Source organism: Erpetoichthys calabaricus, chromosome 3 (genome assembly GCF_900747795.2).
Source record: "Erpetoichthys calabaricus chromosome 3, fErpCal1.3, whole genome shotgun sequence".
Lineage (NCBI taxonomy): Eukaryota > Metazoa > Chordata > Cladistia > Polypteriformes > Polypteridae > Erpetoichthys > Erpetoichthys calabaricus.
Genome location: NC_041396.2, coordinates 27,607,848 through 27,629,202, shown reverse-complemented (window position 1 = coordinate 27,629,202; position 21,355 = coordinate 27,607,848). Strand labels below are relative to the sequence as shown.

The 21,355-nt window shown below is 40.1% G+C and overlaps 1 protein-coding gene across 2 annotated transcripts in view; it reads left to right on the top strand.

The window, feature by feature from the left end:
• LOC114647850 (uncharacterized methyltransferase YdaC-like) overlaps positions 1-15,141 on the top strand; it is a 40,567-nt gene extending 25,426 nt beyond the window's left edge. Inside the window, exons 2-3 of one of the 2 annotated variants that reach the window (XM_028796511.2) lie at positions 10,609-10,824; positions 14,694-15,141. In XM_028796511.2, coding sequence (XP_028652344.2) covers positions 10,609-10,824; positions 14,694-14,890 — 413 coding nt within the window. In that variant the 3' untranslated portion in view covers positions 14,891-15,141. Of the gene's footprint in view, positions 1-10,608; positions 11,047-14,693 lie in introns of both variants that reach the window. The other variant, XM_028796510.2, reaches the window with a different exon arrangement.
• Positions 15,142-21,355: the final 6,214 nt, after the last annotated feature.

Here is a 21,355-nt window from a genome sequence, read left to right as displayed (position 1 = left end):
GTCATTACCCAAAGCTCGTGGCCATAGGTGAGGGTAAGAACGTAGATCGACTGGTAAATCGACAGCCTCGTCTTTTGGCTCAGCTCTCTCTTCACCACGACGGACTGTTGCAGAGCCCACATTACTGCGGATGCCGCACCGATCTGTCTGTCAACCTCCCGCTCCATTCTTCCCTTACTCGTGAACAAGACCCCGAGATACTTGAATTTCTCCACTTGAGGCAGTAATGTGTTCCTAACCCGGAGAGAGTATTCCACTCTTCTCCAGCTGAGAACCATGGCCTCGGATTTGGAGGTGCTGACTCTCATCCCAGCTGCTTCACACTCGGCTGTGAACCGCTCCAGTGAGAGCTGGAGGTCACTGTCAGATGAAGCCAACAGAACCACGTCATCTGCAACTAGCAGAGACAAGATTCTAAGGTCACTGAACAAGACCCGCTCCGCTCCTTGGCTGCGCCTAGAAATTCTGTCCGTTTAAATTATGAATAGAATTGGTGACAAAGGGCAGCTCTGGTGGAGTCCAACCTCAACATGAAATGCAGACCAAGCTCCTGCTCCTCCTGTACTGGGACTGAATGGCTCGTAACAACGAGCCTTGTACCCCGTACTCTTGGAGCACACCCCACAGGATGCTTTGAGGGACACAGTTGAATGCCTTCTCCATATCCACAAAACACATGTGGACTGGTTGGGCAAATTCCCATGCCCCGTCCAGGATCCTGACCAGGGTGCTGAGCTGGTCCGGTGTTCCACGACCGGGACGGAATCCGCATTGTTCCTCTTGAATCCGAGATTTGACCATTGACTGAACTCTCTTCTCCAGCACCCCTGAATAGACCTTACTGGGGAGGCTGAGGAGTGTGATCCCCATATAGTTGGAGCACATCCTTTGGTCACCCTTCTTAAAAAGGGGGACCACCAGCCTGGTTTGCCAATCCAGAGGTACTGCCCCCGATGTCCATGCAATGTTGCAGAGACATGTCAACCAGGACAGCCCCACAACATCCAGAGCCTTGAGGAACCCACGGTGAGCTTCGTCCACCCCAGGGGACCTGCCACCTTGGAGCTTTTTAACTACCTCGGCAACCTCGGCCCCTGTTATGGACAGGCCCCCCCTCCCAGAGTCCTCCAGCTCTGCTTCCTCTAAGGAAGACATGCTGGTGGGATTGAAAAGATCCTCGAAGTATTCCTTCCATTGGTCAATAACGTCTGCAGTTGAAGTCAGCAGGGCCAAATCTCCACTGTAAACAGTATTGGTGGAGCACCACTTTACCCTCCTGAGGCGCCTGACAGTTTGCTAGAACCTTCTCGGTGCTGACTGAAAGTTGTTTTCCGTGGCTTCCCCAAACTCCTCCAATGCCCGAGTTTTTGCCTTTGCATTAGCCGATGCTGCCACACGCTTGGCCCGCCGGTACCCTCAGCTGCCTCTGTAGTCCCACTGGTCAACCAGACCTGATAGGACTCTTTCTTCAGCTTGACGGCCTCTCGAACTTTAGGTGTCCACCAATGGGTTCGTGGATTGCTGCCATGAGAGGCACTGACATCCTTGCAGCCACAGCTCCGTTCTGTTGCTTCTACAATGGAGGCTCGGAACATTGCCCATTCAGACTCAATGTCCTTCACCTCCCTCGGAATGAGGTTGAAGTTCTGCCGGAGGTGGCAGTTAAACATCTTTCTGACCTGTTCCTCCGACAGACGTTCCCAGCAGACCCTCATTATTCATTTGGGTCTGCCTGGTCTTTACGGCAGCCTCTCCTGCCATCTGAACCAACTAATCACCAGGTGGCGATCATTTGACAACTCAGCCCCTCTCTTCACCAGAGACCCCATATGGAGTTAAACCAAGGATCTGCATTTCCCTTACCCGGGAAAGGGTACCTGGACCCCACCCTAGAGCCAGGCCCAGGGGAGGGGCTCGCTGGTGAGCGCCTGGTGGCTGGACCTTTGACCACAGGGCCCAGCCAGTCTCAGCCCGAAGGAGCAACGTGGTTCCGCTCTCTTGTGGGCCCACCACCTGCAAGAGAGGCCATAGGGGTTGGGTGCAATGCAATATGGATGGTAGCTGAAGGCAGGAACTCTGGCATTCCGACCCTCGGTTGCCAAAACTGGCTCTTGGGACATGGAATGTTACCTCTCTGGTGGGAAAGGAGCCTGAACTGGTGCAAGAGGTTGAGAGGTACCGGCTAGATGTAGTCGGGCTCACCTCTATGCATAGTCTGGGCTCTGGAACCATTCCTCCTTTTGCATTGTATGATATGATAATATTATGTTATTTTTCCATTTGTTTTTAGAAAAAGCAATATTACTTTGCTGTCTTCCCCTTTCAGCTTATTTTATTCTGTCTGAGTTTGTTTCTTTACACTTACATTTATTTGTCTAGTAGACACTTTATCCAAAGTCACTTGTACAGTGTGATTTTATTACTTAACATTATTGTTCACAAGTATGCATTTCCAGCTTTTATATAATAACTTGGGCAATGCAAACCATTACTCACTCCTTGAGGGAAGCTTTAAATGAACCTGTTTTTAAGAAATGATTAGGGATCTGCCAGGGTAAGACAACAGCTATTTATTATTAATACCCTGTATTAATTTTATTTAGAAGATGCCGTTATCAAAGGTGACTTACAAAGCAAGTTATAATATATACAGAATGAAAGACCAAGCATCAAAGCACCAGAGAACAAAAGAAAAATGTGAGCACAAGGGAATAGAAGTACAACTAGACTAACACAAAAGGGATTAATAAAGTATCTATCTATCTATCTATCTATCTATCTATCTATCTATCTATCTATCTATCTATCTATCTATCTATCTATCTATCTATCTATCTATCTATCTATCTATCTATCTATCTATCTATCTATCTATCTATCTATCTATCTATCTATCTATCTATCTATCAAGTCAGTATCCTAGAATCTTTGTCAATATAAAAACAGCAATCCAATAGAAAAGATGCTAAGCAGATCAAAAGTATTTAATAAAAAAGGTACCTAAACACAAATAAATTGAGTGCAGTTCAAATGGAAAGATCATTCCACAGCTTTGAATCAAGAATGGAGAAACATTGTCCAGTCTTGGCACATCTGGCCATAGGGGGAACAGTACTTTGAACTGAATCCTTACAGCAACAGGTAGCCAAGGAGAGACCGGAGCAGGAGTAGTATAGTGAAATAAAGAACAGAGAACACAAGTCGAGCAGTTGCATTCTGAAGGAGCTGAAGAGGTTTGATAGCAGCTGAAGGAAGCCCTGCTAGGAGAAAATTGCAGTAGTCCTGCTGTGAGAGAACCAGTACTAGAACAAGGAGTTGTGTGGCATAATTGGTGAAGAAGAGCCAAATCATCTGACTATCATGAAGAAAGAAATGACAGGACTGAGGTGTTGAAAAAATATGTTCAATAAATGAAAGCAATGAGTCCAGAGTCTCACACCATGCTTCCTGACTATGACTGATGGAGGAAGGGTGACACCTTTAAGGGCAATACATAGAGACAAATGTAAGAGAAGAGAACCAGAGGGCAAGTACAAGAAATCGGACTTTGAACAGTTACGTTTAAGGTGATAATCTTTCATCCACGTATGCATCAGAATGCTGTTAGCACTTCACTTACTCACCTTGGGTCTCATTTTTAAAACTTTTTTTGGATTCAAGCATGAAAATAATGTGTACAGCACAAAACAGGAAAATGTGCATAACAAGAAGTAATCTGATTTATAAAATCTGGCTTACACACATTTCTAACACAATTTAAATCACAATGTTCTTGTAAATGTTTGTGTGTGAAAGTGCTTCACACACCACTGCATTGCAGAACTTTAAAAAATACATATGGACTAGCTGATATATGAAATCATGATACTGCAGACCTTCATTGGCTGGTAGAGCAGCCTTCCTCCTGATGCATTGACACCAATGATGTGCTCCACAACTGAGCATGAAAGAGCATACATGACATTGTAGCATCTCTCCACTGTATTCTGGGGAATGGGAAAAGGTATAAGGCTCTGGGATCTGAGCTGGTTCGCATTAATACTTGGCACATTAATTGACATGACTGCTGTTACAATGAATAGTACAGGTCATATGAAACACTGAGGGTTTGGCCACTTACTTTACCAACAAACCATCCATCATCTACAGTGCCATCAGCAAGTCACCAACCAAGGCTATTTTACCTCAAAATAAATATATCATCTGCTGTGGGCTGGCGCCCTGCCTGGGGTTTGTTTCTTGCCTTGCGCCCTGTGTTGGCTGGGATTGGCTGCAGCAGACCCCCGTGACCCTGTAGTTAGGATATAGCGGGTTGGATATTGGATGGATGGATGGATAAATATATCATGGGCTGAGCCACAACATTTGTCAGTCTTGTCTTGGTATCACAAATGACATGTGCATTAATAGAATTTCATTGCTTATGATTAACAAAAGCAGCCTCATTCTCACTTGGAGCTCTTATTACAATATGATTGCAGTAAATTTGAATGTACACCCACACCATACAAAAACTGATTGTAGTGCATCATCATTCAAGTAATGACTTCCAGCATGGATGACATGATGGAGATGGAGATATTCCTGATGTTCCCTGAGAAGTGACAACAAGTAGCCGAAATAATTAAATAACCAGAAAAGTTCTTTACTGCAACTATGAAGCATTAGCCCTTTTAAAGGAGAACTAAAAATGAGTCTGACCATCATATTCAACAATTCTGAGGTGTAATATGTTTGAGGAGTAACATAATAACATCTCAGTGATATGAATTGTCAGAAGTATGAGGTTTCATTTAGCTGGTTGGGCTTAGTTTTCCCACTTGATCCTGTCTGTTGTCATTTCCCACTTTCTTCAAAACGTTACACACAGATGGGTCAGAGTTGCCTTAATATACACAAGTTCTCCTTTCGATTTTCTTTTGTGTGGAAAGTTGCATAGTCACGTCTCAGGCCTCTTTTTGTGTATACACAAGTTTTAGAAATTTAACCCCTGGCAATTCATCTTCACACTCAGTGTTGAGATTTTTTTTGTAAGGAGTCCGATTCAAGACTGGTGATGAGCAAAATGACCTGTGTGAATTTAATTTGAAAATGTTTGCTGTACACATTGTGTTATGTGTTATAGTGAAAGATGTGCATTTGACTTAAGAAGAAAAGTTTTTTTTGTGGTCTGGAATGATGCATTAAGTTCAGCAAGCATCTGCAAATAAAGATCTCTACTAAAAAAAAAAAAAAATCAAATCACCTAAAGGGTACTTATCGTCAACTAGGATAAGATTGCTAAATAATGGCTGGGTCGCTGGCTGAGAGCCGTGAGTGTCCATTTACTAAATGTACTAAAATGTTACAGTATGTACAGATAACATAGTTAAGTGCCAAATGATACATTTTGATGTGTCTTTGAACACACCAATAAAACAGGCTGTGTCTCACTTTATTAAACGTGTACTCCTCTATGGTGATGTGAACGAAAGGCATACACTGAATTGATTCTACTGGTGTGATACGGATCACATTCATTACACAACTGCAGAAAAATACACAGTTTAAAAAAGTTAAAAAAGCTGATCCCGACACTTTCCTGAAATAAGACCGTGAGTCGCACCCTGTCATGGTATAGTGAAGAAGATATCACCGGCTGTCTGATCTGCTTGCAGTGACACTGGTACCATAATTATACATCCTTTTCCATTCTCGGTCACTATGTGTTTTTATTTTAATTATAATTATACACGTTTATGTATGTATTTGTGGAAGAAATTAAATTAGTAACCCTTTTCTTTCTTTTTTTTTTACTATTCTAAAGGAGACTGTTTAACACCATTCCCTGGGTTTACTATCTTAACATTTCAAGAATGTTGAAGATTTTCTTTTTTTTTTTTTTTTGTTATGCTTATAGTATTTAGATTGTAGATATCTCTATTTTAATTCACATACACCGCTGCTGGGGGCTTGTTTTGTTTTGGACGTGCTCTGTCTCTAGGTATTTTAGAGGACTGGGACTTTGTGAAGTGTGGTTCAGCCTCACGTGGGGAGGCAAAGCAAGGGGAGGGGGACTAGGGAGGGGGAGAAAGAGAGCAAGCTATCTCTGATCTATTCTTTTAATCCTTATAAGTATAATTGCCAACATAACAACAGACTGCATGGCAATAACCCCTGGGAAAATTTGAAATTAAGGTCAAAGCTGTCTCACTTTTGGTTAAGACTACAAAATGACATCAAAAATTCAGAACCAATGTCTCCAAGACAGGACAGTTAATTTTGTGAGCTGGAATGTTAAAGGCCTGAATCACAAATTAAAAAGAAAGAACGTATTCTCTCACCTAAAAGGTCTAAACGCTAAAATAGTATTTTTACAGGAGACCCACTTATTAAGTAAGGATCAGTTCCGGGTGCAAAAAGACTGGACTGGCCAAATGTTCTATTCCAGCTTTACAAAAAAAACTAGAGGTGTGGAAATTCTCATACATAGAAGAGTCTCATTTGTAGTATCAGATGTTGTATCTGATCCTGAAGGGAGATACATCATTGTTATGGGTAATTTATTTAATTGTAAAGTGATTTTGATAAATGTTTATGCACCCAATGTGCATGATAGGGAATTCATCCAAAAAGTATTTGCATCCACTCCCAATGTAATGTTATAAAATTATAATGGCTGGGGATTTTAATTGTGTTTTAATTCCAGACCTAGATAGGTCTCCTGCCACATGGGGCGATGACATCTAATACTGCAAAGACAATTACACAGTTTGTAACTGTCCACAACTTATCAGACCCCTTGAGATTTCTAAACCCAAATTCAAGAACATATTCCTTCTACTCACCAGTGCATCATTGCTACTCAAGAATTGATTATTTTTTTGTAGATAACCATTTTTTGCCTACAATTAAATCCTGCAAGTATGACGCTATTGTTACAGTATTTCCGATCATCACCCTCTGATCCTGGAGATAAAATTATTATGCCCCATATACTCATCTCGCAGATGGCGTTTTAACCCACTTTTATTAACAGACGAGAACTTTACAGAATTTATATCAAAACAAATCTTTTTTTTTTTATAGAGACAAATATATCCTCAGAGGTCTGTGCAGGAATACTCTGGGAAACCCTGAAGACCTTTTTAAGAGGACAGATTATCTCATATCTTTCCTACAGAAATAAATTGGAAACCAAGCAGGTATCAGAACTATCCAACGAAACTACTAGAATAGATCAAGAACATGCCAGGTATCCAAGTGAGGCTCTTCATAGGAAAAGGCAGGCTCTGCTTTCAGAGCTCAACCTCTTAACAACTAAAGAAACTGAACAACTCATTTTTAAATCAAGACATCATTACTATGAACATGGAGAGAAAGCTACTAAGCTTTTAGCTCAATAAATCCACAAGCAAGAAGTTCGAAATGCAATCCCAGCAATTACCAACACAAATGGAGACATAATCGTTGACCATAAAAAAATAATACACACATTTAGAGACTACTATAAATCCTTATATGCTACTAAGTTTAAAGAAGACAAGACACAATCTAATGCATTTCTGGATGCATTAGAGATACCACAAATAGATACTCTTGGTGCAGAGGAATTGGATAAACCTCTGGTGCTACCAGAATTACCAGATGCTATAAAGTCACTTCAGAGTGGGAAAGCAGCAGGCCCTGATGGCTACCCTGCTGAATTTTATAAGAAGTTCTCCACTCAGCTAGCTCCCTTCCTATTAACAACATTCACAGAAGCTACAGAAAATAAAATTCTACCTTAAACTTTTCATCAAGCATCAATCACCATCTTTCCTAAACAAAATAAGAATGTATTACAATGTGCATCATACAGACCAATTTCACTTCTGAATAATGATGTTAAGATACTCTCCAAAGTCCTAGATAAAAGGATGGAGAAAGTGCTGCCTTCAGTAATATCACAAGATCAAACTGGCTTTATTAAAGGCCGACATTTAGCATCCAATCTTCGATGCCTGTTTAATGTAATATACTCACCCGCAAAGTCAAACATCCCAGAGATTTTATTATCCTTGAATGCAGAAAAAGCATTTGATATGATTGAATGGAACTACCTTTTCACTACATTGGAGAAATTTCGGTTTGGCCCGAACATTTGTGCATGGATCAAACTACTGTATACCAATCCAGAAGCTTCAGTTTGTATTAACAACATTAATTCAGACTACTTTAAACTAGAATGTGGTACCAGACAAGGATGCCCCTTGTCACCACTACTTTTTGCAATCGCCATTGAGCCACTGGCAGTTCACTTTCGAAAGGCTTATGAGATAAGGGGAATTATCAGAGAAGGACTTGAACAGAAAATTTCTCTATATGCAAATGATATGGTACTGTATATATCAGACCCACAAAATACTGTGCCTGCAGTCCTAACAGCACTTACAGAGTTTCAAAAGATTGTTGGTCTCAGAATTAATTTGACTAAAAGTGTGATCTTTCCAGTGAATTCTCAAACACACAATATTAGATTGGACACCTTCCCTTTTATCATTGCAGATCAGTTCAAATATCTAGGGGTAAACATCACAAGTAAACATAAAGCTCTTTATCAACAAAATTTTGCAGTATGTATGGAAAAAATCAAGCAAGACTCACATAGATGGTCAACCCTTCATCTCACTTTAGCTGGAAGAATTAACATTGTTAAGATGAATATCCTCCCTAAGCTTCTCTTTTTATTTCGAAATATTCCAATATCCATCAATAAATTGTTCTTTAAGAAATTAAATTCAACCATAACCACATTTATTTGGAATTCAAACCATTCACATATCCAAAGAACGACCCTACAAAGGCCAAAGGCAGAAGGTGGCATGGCTCTACCTAACTTTCAGTTTTACTACTGGGCAGCAAATATACAACATATTAAAACCTGGACATTGACACAAAAAGACGAACACATGCAGGCTTGGTCTGCAATTGAAATAGAATCCTGCAGTTCATCTTTATATTCCTTGCTTTGTGCCCCAATAAATGCAAATTATCGCCAATATACTAATATCCCAACAGTGCTTCACTCACTCAGAACATGGAACCAATGTAGGAAGCATTTTAAGATAGAAAATCTTTTATCTGTGGCACCTCTGCACGAGAACCACCTTTTTCAACCCTCGCAAACATATGCAGTTTTTAATGTCTGGAAAACATTTGGGATTAAATCACTTAGAGATCTGTACATAGACAACGTCTTTTCATCCTATGAACAATTACATTCTAAATGTAACTTTACAGCAACACATTTCTTTCACTATCTTCAAATTAGAAACTTTGTTAAACAGAACCTGCCCAATTTTCCTCATCTCTCACCTCCCTCTATGCTGGAAAAAATATTCATCAGTTTCAAGGACGTAGACACCATCTCTGCAATATATAAAAAATGCAATATATAAAACCATTTTACAGTCCCTCCCTTTCAAAGATCCAAGAGGACAGTGGGAAAAGAATCTCTCCATCAACATATCAGAAAAGGAGTGGAAGGTAGCAATGCAGAGAATTCACTTGAGCTCCATATGTGCAAAGCATACAATTATTCAACTAAAAATTATATATCAAGCACATCTGTCTTGTTTAAAATTGTCCAAAATGTTTCCAGGGCAAGATCCAACTTGCGAACACTGCAATCAAGTTCCAGCCTCACTGGGTCACATGTTTTGGGCCTGCACCAAGTTAACATCATTTTGGACCAAGATTTTTAAATGCCTTTCAGACAGCCTTGGTGTCACAATCCCTCCTAACCCATTAACAGCTGTGTTTGGTGGGCTCACAGAGGGGTATAAAGTGGAGAAGGACAAACAAACTGTAATTGCCTTTACTACACTATTGGCACGTAGACTTATCTTGCTCAACTGGAAGAATCCTAACTCTCCCATTTTAAGTCAGTGGGTAACTGATGTTATATACTATTTGAAATTGGAAAAAATAAAATTCTCACTTAGAGGATCTGTGCAGAAACTTTTCCAAACCAGGATCTAATCAATAACATTTTAGAATAAGCTTTTAAAGCACCGAGGAAGCAGATTCTCACTCTATTCTCTTTTTTTTTTCTTTTTCTTCTCCATTTATCTATATTCACTTATTAATTTATCTATTTGCTTAATTTTTACTAGGTTTAAGTTTTATTCTGCTGCCAATGCTCTCTTTCTCAGGGGTGGGGATTCACTTGTTTTCAATCCCATTCATGTAAAATTGACCTATTTGTATGGAATGTTGTGTGGTTTCAATAAGATCAATAAAAAAAAAAAGAAAAGTACACAGGTGAACAAAGAAGTGTGACCAAGGTTTTAGGGAGCAATGTTCCTTGTTTTTCACCATAAAAGAAAACCCTTTTAGTAATTGTAAAAGCATCTGTGGAATAAATTTTGGTGTCTGTTTCACAATACTGTGTGTATTGAAACTTACCTGTCCCATTCATCACCACTCATGACACATGGTGTATAGCCTTGAGCAATTAAAAGAAGCAAATTGTAAAATCTAGAGAACAATGAAATTCATAAAGGCTATGCAAATTAATGTTAATGAAAAAGACTTGGTACTTTCCGATAAAAAGAACTAAATAAAGCATACCTTTTTTTTATTTAGCCATGATACTCCGGATGGTTTCAAGCCAGCTTGAATGCCCCATACAATCACTGACTGGCTGGATGGCAAAAAGATTTCTGGAGAAAAAAAATGAGATTCTAGAAGTAAATGCTGCAAAACTGGCACAAATCCAGCCAGGCAGCACAGTCTTAGAAGTGGGCTTTGGACCCGGTTTGGGGCTACAGGAAGCTCTTCGTTACCTAACCGACTCTGAAGGTAAGCTGTATGGACTTGACTACTCTGAATACATGCTCAAGGTGGCAACGAGGCGGGTACAGGAGCAGATATCTTCTGGAAAATTACAGCTTATACTGGGCAGTGTGGAGGCAATACCACTACCAGACTCCAGTCTGGACAGAGTGTTTCATTGCAATTGTTACTACTACTGGACAGACCTGAAGAAATGCTGTGCCGAATTGCACAGAGTGATGAAACCAGGTAAGATGTACCAATGTTTATCTTTGAAAGCCTCAATCAACAGCGCATCTGTCACAGAGGTGTTTTTATCATTCATTCACTCTCACCATAACATTTCTTTTCCTCCAGAAAGGACCAATCAGTTTCAGAATTTAAATCAAAGCCAAAGTCTCCTCATTTTACTATAATATTTTAAAAAAATCAACAATGAGACATGCAATTCTAGAACTGAATAAGCAATGAATGAGTTACACTATTTCTATAAGTAGGATATGCAATTTAATCATTAGTGTACATGAACATGATCAGATATCACATCCTCCGTTACATTCTTCATGAATTCCATCTTCTCTTTAGCAGTCCAGATATAACCTCACTACCACAATATACAATCGGAGCATAATGCCCATTCATTTCTATTCAGTAGATTTTAAAATATAAGTTAATATTCTATTTTATTTTCTTGTTGCTTCTGTACAAAAACCTAAATATTTTTCATCTGTTGCTCCCTGTAAAGCCACCATTGCCCATTTTATATTTATTTATTTATTTATTTATTTTGCCTATACATAGAACTTTGTATTTTTGATATTTTTCTCACCTATCCATTTCTACAGATCAGAAAACAGGTAGAAATTGTATAGCAGATGGGTAGAATATAACACACCTCTAAACATGTAAGTGGCTTTGATCACAAAAAAAGTGGTGAGCACTAGTTATGCCAGCATAAGTTTATTGGGTGCTACTAATCAATTGGACTTTTCCTACACAACACTGTCATTGGTGTTTGTCTAAAACCAAATGAATATCCAGCCAAAAGAGGTTTTGTGGTTGAACACAGACTACTACAGAAGCAATAAGGAGCTTTATATATAACCCCTAATAAATGCCACCCTGGGCTTTATCAGTTTACTGCCTCCAACACAGTGCAGAGTGCACAGCATATCCCTAGTGGCTATTGAAGAGCACACTGATGACATACCTGTGCGTATATTTTTAGTAAAATTCAGATATTGCATTAAATTTAGCAAATTTTTTAACCCAACACACATCAGCAAGTACCCTCTCTGGCATTCTTCCTATGCTAACTCTATTCTATGTTCTCTTGTATGTTTTTAGGTGTTTTGAAATTCTACATGTTTTATAAGCTTCCGTTTCATTTTGAAATTTTCCATAGTGTTCTTTACTCATTATTGATGATTTATGTTTTATATATTTTCCTAGATCCTATTGTGTCAGTCTTGTATAGGTATATCTATTTAAACCTTTGCTGTCTTCTAAGAATTTATTTCTTATAAAGTGCTATAATCTTCCTAGCACTATAAAGCACCTTGTGATGTAGTAAGATGTTACTAGAGCTATGTAAAATAAATATGTTTGGGATTATTTCATGCACTCCTGCGTGAATGGCAATATGAATATTAGAGGCCGTCATAACAGCTATTGAGGTTTACATTTTTCTTTGGGGATGCACAACACTTACTGTATTATCTACAGTATGTATATTTATAACGAGGGTTGACAATGGGATTTTAACCATTGATATGTAAAAGATATAAAGTCTTAAAAAAGATTAAAACAAGACTAGAAAGAGATCTCTCAAAATCTACCATGCTTTTCAAACCGTTTTCTCCGTTTTGACTTCTTTTATCTCAGTTTTATCTCATATTTCATTTTTGTCTAAAGCTATTTCTCCTAAGGAATTTGAGAAGTAACATCTGTGACAAAGTTGATTCTTAAATGAAACATAAACAAGAATCTCATTTAAGTCTCATGAGTCATCAAAGATAAACTTTTGAGCAGTAAACTTTTTCTATTGCTTTGACCATTCTCTTTTTGGAGTACAGCAGTTTTCTCACAGATCTCAAATGTGTGAACATTTGGTTAAAAAATACAGGTATATACAGTGGTACCTTGAGATACGAGTGCCCCAACGTACGAGTTTTTTGAGATACGAGCCATCACTAGGTCAATTTTTTGCCTTGAGTTATGAGCCAAAATTCGAAATACGAGCCATCAAAGAGCTTGTCGCCGCACATTCCGAGGAACTGACGGCGGAGGAGTTGACGGAACTACAGACACGGCAACATACGGAGGTTCTGCAGGAGACTGGTATTGCGGAGGAAGCAGAGGCGGAGGAGGTTACCTCATAAAGTGAGATAAAGGAAGTGTTTGCAATGTGGGATAAAGTTTCGAACTTTAAAGAAATGAAACACCCTGAAAAAGTTGCAACTGATCGTGCAGCGGCTCTATTTAATGACACTTGCCTAACGCTTGACTTTATTGAAAAGAAACCCTGAAAAAGTTACAACTGATCGTGCAGCGGCGCTATTTAATGACTAACTCATTTCAGAAACATTCTAAAGGGGAGGACTAAACAAAGCTCCTTGGACAAGTTTCTATTGAAATGCCTTGAGAATGAAAGTGAGGAAAGCGTGGCAAAAAAGAAAAAAAACTAGCGAAGAAGAAAATTAAGTTAAGCAAAAGTGAAAGAAATAAACATTACAATACGTTAATTGGCTTTGCCAACATCTGTTTATTTCTTGAGATTCTCTTTTATGTATTAGGTTTTATTTTGTTTGTATACAATATTTGTTCATTATAAATACACTTTTCTTATGTTGAAAACATTAAACAAAAAATTGGGGTGGTTTTTTTGGGGGCTGGCATGAATTAATCTCATTTCAATTAATTTCAATGAGGAAAATTGATTTGAAATACGAGCATTTTGACTTACAAGCTCAGTCATGGAACGAATTAAACTCTTATCTCAAGGTACAACTGTATATAAGAAAAATAGAACAATTGTGATGAGGACATGCAATTCAGACCATTAAGCTTGTCCATTTTATTCTTCTAGTAGAGATTGGAATGTGACTAAAGTTCAAATCTCCACTGCACTTCGTGGTAATTTATTCCATGTGCTTATTGTTCTATGCACAAAAAATAAATTCTAACCTTTGTGTGAAATCTGCCCTTAATAAGTTTCCAACTGTGTCACTCTGTTCCTTTTAAGGAATTTAAATTGAAGTAACAGTTGGGATCAAGTGTACTATTTCCTCCCTTAAATTTAAACACTCTGATCACGTCACCTCTTAATCTGTTTGCATCTTACCTCTCAGTCCCAGGAATCAGCCTATCAATCTCTTCTGGACTTTCTATAGTGGTAGTCAGACTTCTTTATAATATGGAAACCAGAACTGTACAACAGCACTCCAGGTGAGACCTCACTAGAGCATTATAAAACATAAACATAACCTCCTTCAACTTGTACTCCACATATTGTGATATATAACCTAACATCTTATTAGCCTTTCTGATCACTTCTGTAAACTGTCTTGATGTAGAGAGTGATGGGTCCACTATGACTCCCAGGTTCTACTTATGAGGGTTACTTTCAAGTTTCATGCATCCTGTTTGCATTCAGAGCTAATGTATCGATTTCCTACGTGGTATACCTGACATTTAACTTTCATTATTTACAGTAACCCATATGAGTGCTCACACCTTCCACTGGAATGTCAACCCATTCGGGATGGATGGTTGCCAGAATATGTTGAATGCACCATTAATTTAATTTCCATAACTTTGCTCATAAAATTGATGAATTAATTAAACGTATACATTTTTCTGGTTTCTGACAGTTTTTCACCATTTTTTAATAACAGAAGGACTGATGGTTGCAACTATCAACATGATCAGGATGAAAAAGGTGGTTTCTCAGGGATTGTTGCTGAGTAAGATATGGCAGCCTGAAATCTACATGGATGCACTTATGGCCACTGGATTTAAAGATGTGCACATTAAGGACAAGGAAGATAGAGGCCTTATGTTTAAAGCAATTTTTGCTACTGCATCCAAATAAGTCTCACAGTTGGGCATCTTTGAAGTCTGACATATCTGTTCTGGATTGGGCTCCTCTTTTTCTTAACTAACAAATTCAATATATTGGAACATTAGCTTTTCTGTCAGGGCAATTTTCCTGTATTATATTTGTATAATTATGTAATATAAATGTTAATACCTTTTCTTGGTAACACTTTATTACAAAAAATGTGAAACAGATAATAGGTGATACAAACTTATAAAAGCAAAAAAATAAAAAATTAAGGACAATTGTCTGTGTATCTCCCTGCCCATCCAATTGATATGTCTCCATTATGTGCTATTTGTTGTGGGATTTGTAAAAATAGTGCTTGAGATGCACCATCTGTTGGAATGAAAACTGTAATGCATTTCATTCCTACATGTATTACAAAATACATTCTAATACATGGTGCACTCAAAATGTTAATGCTGAATATGTCCAACAGGGAGTAACTACTGGACAGACTATTGAAATCAGGTTGTTAGACTACATCCAACCTGCTATATCCTAAGTACAGGGTCACGGGGGTCTGCTGGAGCCAATCCCAGCCAACACAGGGCGCAAGGCAAGAAACAAACCCCGGGCAGGGCGCCAGCCCACCGCAGGGCACACACACACACACCAAGTACACACTAGGACAATTTAGAATCGCCAATGCACCTAACCTGCATGTCTTTGGACTGTGGGAGGAAACCGGAGTACCTGGAGGAAACCCACGCAGACATGGGGAGAACATGCAAACTCCATGCAGGAAGGACCCGGGAAGTGAACCCAGGTCTCCTAACTGTGAGGTAGCAGCGCTACCCACTGCACCACCGTGCCGCCCTATATATCATCACATCTGGGCTGCTGAGTTGCACAAAAGACAGCCAGGAGAGAAATCAGCAAAAAGAACTTTTATTTTGACAGCTGCAAGAACAGTACTCAGCCTTCATTCAGCAATGGTGCCTTAATCCAAATTCACAGAAAAGCAGACAACTTCCTAGTTGTCTTTGTTTCAGCAACTCCAATGCTTGAGCTTTAAAGAACTCATAGGTGTCTTCCTCGAAAGGACTTGAATGGAGAGAAAGGGGTACAGCAGAGGCAGTGACGGGGTCAGAGGTTGTCTGCACAGGTCAAGATAGAACAGGACATCAGGTGAGTGATCTGGCTTTTACTGATTCGTAACAATATATGATAAGTGATTTCAGTGGTAAAGTAGCTGCTGAACCGACAATTGCCACCCTGACAGTGTGTTACTTTAGCATTGGCACAGTATTTAAAAAAAGCATTTGACAGTCTGAGAGTTTGTTTCTTTAGCATTGGCACCCTCTCTAACAGAGTTATATCCATGCAACTGAGTTACTGAAGCTGTGCTACAGTCACACGGTTGTGTGGATGGGGTTTAATATCCTTTATTGGTATTTTGACACAGCAGCCATTGAAATAGTTTTACTGCATTATATCTAGATTAGGGAATAACAATGAATGACATTTGGAAACTATGCTTTCTTGCTATGACGCTAAAGATTCAAAGTGTGTCAAATTTTTCCATCATAATTTTCTATGCAGGGCTTCAAGTCTATGATAAGAGTTCTGTTAACTGATGCAACAAAGTCAAATTCAGATCAAATACAGTGTTCACTTGATATTTGAGGCGGATGCGTTCCAGCATTCCAGCACTTACCATGAATTGTTGAAATCCACAAACAACTGATTCTTCATGAAAGAAAGAAAGAAAGAAAGAAAGAAAGAAAGAAAGAAAGAAAGAAAGAAAGAAAGAAAGAAAGAAAGAAAGAAAGACTCACAACTCATACAAGCAGGGCCGACAGGCGATAGAGTTGTATTTTCAAAATAATGGCTCTGTGTAGTGGCGAGAAACGTTAGTAGTCTTCATTCAGTCATTTTCCATGTTTAAAGGTAATTTTTGCTCATAGTTCAATTATTCTTGCTGTCATGCGCACTACTAGCAGGATACTGGAAATCACTGGTTGCTCATAATCTTCAAGTATGGATGCATGTTAAAAGCGCTTCATACCCGGACTTTGAGCAATGGGCTGTAAAGCAGCATCTGACCCGTTACAATGCTTTAGGATTCTATACATTTGCTCAATAAAGGTTTCCTGATGGATTCCTTTGTTATAGACCATTGCATACCCAGTGTGGGCAAAAAAGAGCAACAATACAAAATTGAGAATTAAGTATGAACCGTAATATCGGCATGAATATTCAATGACTTATTTATATACTGCCAGAAATACTGGTGAGAAAAACTTTCATTTTAAAAGTCTCAGTTTTCACAAAACGCAATTCCCTCCATGAATGATCATGAATTGAAAAAGCAAAAATCCACTGTGAAGTATAGGAGACAGTCTGGACTGAGAAGCAGCACAGTAATTGGCAGTAATCAGCAATGTCCAAAGACATGTAGGGCCAGTAAAAGGACTGTGTTGCTCTGTCCATTGTCTTGGCCAATCCATAATGACCAGCTGCTGGGTGTCTATGAACATAATAGAGTACTTGGTGATGTAGGAATAATAATTTCTTTAACTGTTCTGTGAGAAGGTTGGCACAGGTGCCGATATAACAGTCCATTATCTTTTACAAGGTATATATATATATTGTAAGAAGGACGCTATATAGCGCCCGACCCGACACAGATTGAACACGGGAGGCACGTGTAAAATTAAACAATTGTTTATTTTTCTTCAGCTGGAGGGCACGTCTTCCCCGTAATCCCTCCAGCCACAACACAGTCCCAAGCACAGTATACAGTTAACACCAAGCACTGATACTTCTCTCTCTGGCGCCACCACTCCTCCCTGGCAACCTCGTCCTCTTCCTCCCGATTCTGGCTCCTGAGTGGTGGTCACTGGCTCCCTTTTATTGGGTACCCGGAAGTGCTCCAGGTGCTTGATTGGCAACATCCGGCTAAGTCGAAACCAGTGCCCAAAAGGGTCCAGCAGCTCCTGCTGCAGCACCCCCTGGCAGCACCTGAGGAACCCCACATAGCTGCACAGAACTCCAACACCCATGAAGCCCTGGGGGAGTCCAAGGTACCACTGCAATCTAGCATCCAGGGGGAGATACTGGGCTTCCCACTCTTGTTCCCCTGGCAGATGTGGTGAAGGGGCGTCCCGGCCAGGCATGGACCCCGACCATCCATCACTATATATATATAAATATATATATATATTTAATTCCTTGTCAGTTCGTACAGCTTACAATGGGACTAATGGATACATGTGTCTATAAGTGAATGAAAAAGCCTCAAAACTTGTATGTCCACTTTGAAGAAGCAAACATTTTCCATTTAAGAAACTATGGCTTTCACATTAATATCATTATTGTGATAATGAAATGAAGCTGGAAATAATTATAAATTCTTGGGAATATTTTTCTTGAGGTAAGAATACATTTATCTTGTCACCGTCTCTGTCGTGGGTCGCATTGTGGCTCAAGTTATGACAACCCAACATGCACCCGGCATATTCTGCTTGTAATCCTACTTTTGGCTCTTTTATTATATTTTTTCAACAGTTATGTTCTGCCATGGTTAGTGATAAAAGACAGATGTGGACTAATATCATGTGACTATTTTTCTTGAATGGCGCTTACTTTTCACTCATCACATTCTGTGTTGTTAGCCTAAAGAGCAAGTGGCAGTGTAGTGAAAAGAGCACATATGAGATTCATTGTACTTCTTGAAAATAACAATCAATCCATTTAATACAACAGGAGGACATGCAAAACCAATGTAGACCCTGGCGCCGTGAGGCAGGAATGACAGCTTTGGGCTTCCTGCAGAAGCCGAAATAAAAGCAGATCCCTTGAGGCCTGGGGGGCGTAGGCGCAGACTGCAGACAAGACATTTTCTGAGGTTGTAACCTATCACCTTGTTTGGAGCCTCTGTTAGCCATACCTTGCATAGTAGATTACTGTACAGTTTGGATGTTTGGTAGAAAAATGCCTACTTGGACTGTGCTCCTGATGCATAGCCGCCGATAAAGAGCTCAGGAATATGAGTTGCCTTTTATCCAGGGTGAGCAGAGTGAGACAGGAGCGTGTGTTGTGCATGGTGGAAGCAGCAGCTTAAGTAATGAAATATACTTGTTTTAAACAGAGATTGCAATACACATCAGGGCATCAACATTCAGTGTCAATAGCAGCGTTTGCCGCTTGGAGATGACTTTCCAAGTTGAATACAATCCCCCGGCCTGGAAACATGCCATGGAAGAAGACAAGCAGCAGAGTAAAACACTGAAGTTACCTTAAGTTGTAAATACTGATAAGGAGCAGGTACTGTGGCATATCATATCATGTTCTAATGAGAGGGCACCTGCTATGTTACACATTAACTCTGAAATGAGCATTTGCTCTTTATAAACGGATTAATAAATAAAGCACTAGTTTCGCAGATGCCAAATGTACCACAGAGAGAGTTTCATTTAAAAGTGGGTGGGAACAATTAGATGTCTTATTAAGTGTCACATTTCTAAGCCAATCCAACGCCTCATGACGGCGGGGCTCAAAGCAGGGGCGGTGATTTTAAACTGTAAAGATCAGAGGTGCTGTCATTAGTCAACAAAAACAATTCTGTTTTTAGATGAACCATCTACAGTCGAAAGGTTCTTAAAAAAAAACTATTACACAAAATGTACGTCATGTCTGCAGAGAGCACATTGCACATTTCAAAAATAAACATAACTTGATTCAAGGGGAAAACCTTCCTGTAGCATCACATTATAAACTGCTCAAAAAAATTACAGGAGCACTGTTTAATCAGAGTATAGCATCAAGTCAATTAAACTTGTGGGCTATTGATCTGGTCAGTTAAGTAGCAGAGGGGCTTGTTAATCAGTTTCAGCTGCTTTGGTGTTTCTGAAATTAACAACAGGTGCACTAGAGGGGCAGCAATGAGATGACCCCCAAAACAGGAATGAATGGTTTAACAGGTGGAGGGAGGTCACTGACATTTTTCCCTCCTCATCTGTTTTTTCACTCGTTTTGCATTTGGCTACGGTCAGTGTCACTACTGGTAGCATGAGGCCATACCTGGACCCTACAGAGGTTGCACAGGTAGTTCATCTTCTCCAGGATGGCACATCAATACGTGCTATTACCAGAAGGTTTGCTGCATCTCCCAGCACAGTCTCAAGGGCATGGAGGAGATTTCAGGAGACAGGTAGTTACTCTAGGAGAACTGGACAGGGCCCCTCGTTGAAGGTCCTTAACCTGTCAGCAGGACCCACCATTATCTGCTCCTTTGGGCAAGGAGGAACAGGATGAGCACTACCAGAGCTGTACAAAATGACCTCCAGCAGGCAGGCCACTGGTGTGAATGTCTCTGACCAAACATTCAGATACAGACTTCATGAGGGTGGCCTGAGGGCCCGGCATCTTCTTGTGGGCCCTGTGCTCACTGCACGGCACTGTGGAGGTCGATTGGCATTTGCCATAGAATACCAGAATTGGCAGGTCCACCACTGGCACCCTGTGGTTTTCACAGATGAGAGCAGGTTCACCCTGATCACATGTGACAGACATGAAAGGGTCTGGAGGAGCTGTGTAGAACATTATGCTGCCTGTAACATCATTCAGCATGACCGGTTTGGTGGTGGGTCAGTGATGGTATATCTGGGGAGGCATATCCATGGGGACACACACAGACCTCTACAGGCTGTCATTAGGTATCGGGATGAAATCCTTGGACCCATTGTCAGACCCTATGCTAGTGAAGTGGGTCGTGGGTTCCTCCTGGTGCACGACAATGCCCAGTTCCATGTGGTTAGAGTATGTAGGCCGTTCCTGGAGGATGAAGGAATTAATAGTATTGACTGGCCCCCACGCTCACTCGCCTGACCTCAATCCAATAGAACACCTCTGGGTCATTATGTGTCAGTCCATCCGATGCCGCCAGGTTGCACCTCAGACTGTCCAGGAGCTCAGTGATGCCCTGGTCCAGATCTGGGAGAGGATCCCCCAGGACACCATCCGTCATCTCATTAGGAACATGCCCAACCCCCGACGTCATCAGACATGAATACAAGCATGTGAGGGCCATACAAACTACTGAGTACGATTTGGAGTTGCAGCAATGAAATTTCGGCAAAATGGACAAGCCTGCCACCTCATTTTTTCACTTTGATTTTCGGGGTGTCTTTGAATTCAACCCACTGTAGTGTGATAATTTTCATTTCCATCAAACGATGTGGCATCCTTTCATTCCTAACACATTACCTAGTCCATACCAGTAGAGATATCCCACTGAGATCTGATGTGTTTTCAAAGTGTTCCTTGAATTTTTTTGAACAGTATACAGGTACATTGGCATTCGATGGCATCAATGGATGAATAGTAAACGTGAAAGATAGAGTTCTCTGCTGTTCAGCGTTACGATGATACTGTAGGAGTCGATGTGCGCATGAAAGAACTGGCAGCTACATTCATGAAAATATGAACTGCAAAATACGCATTTGAATT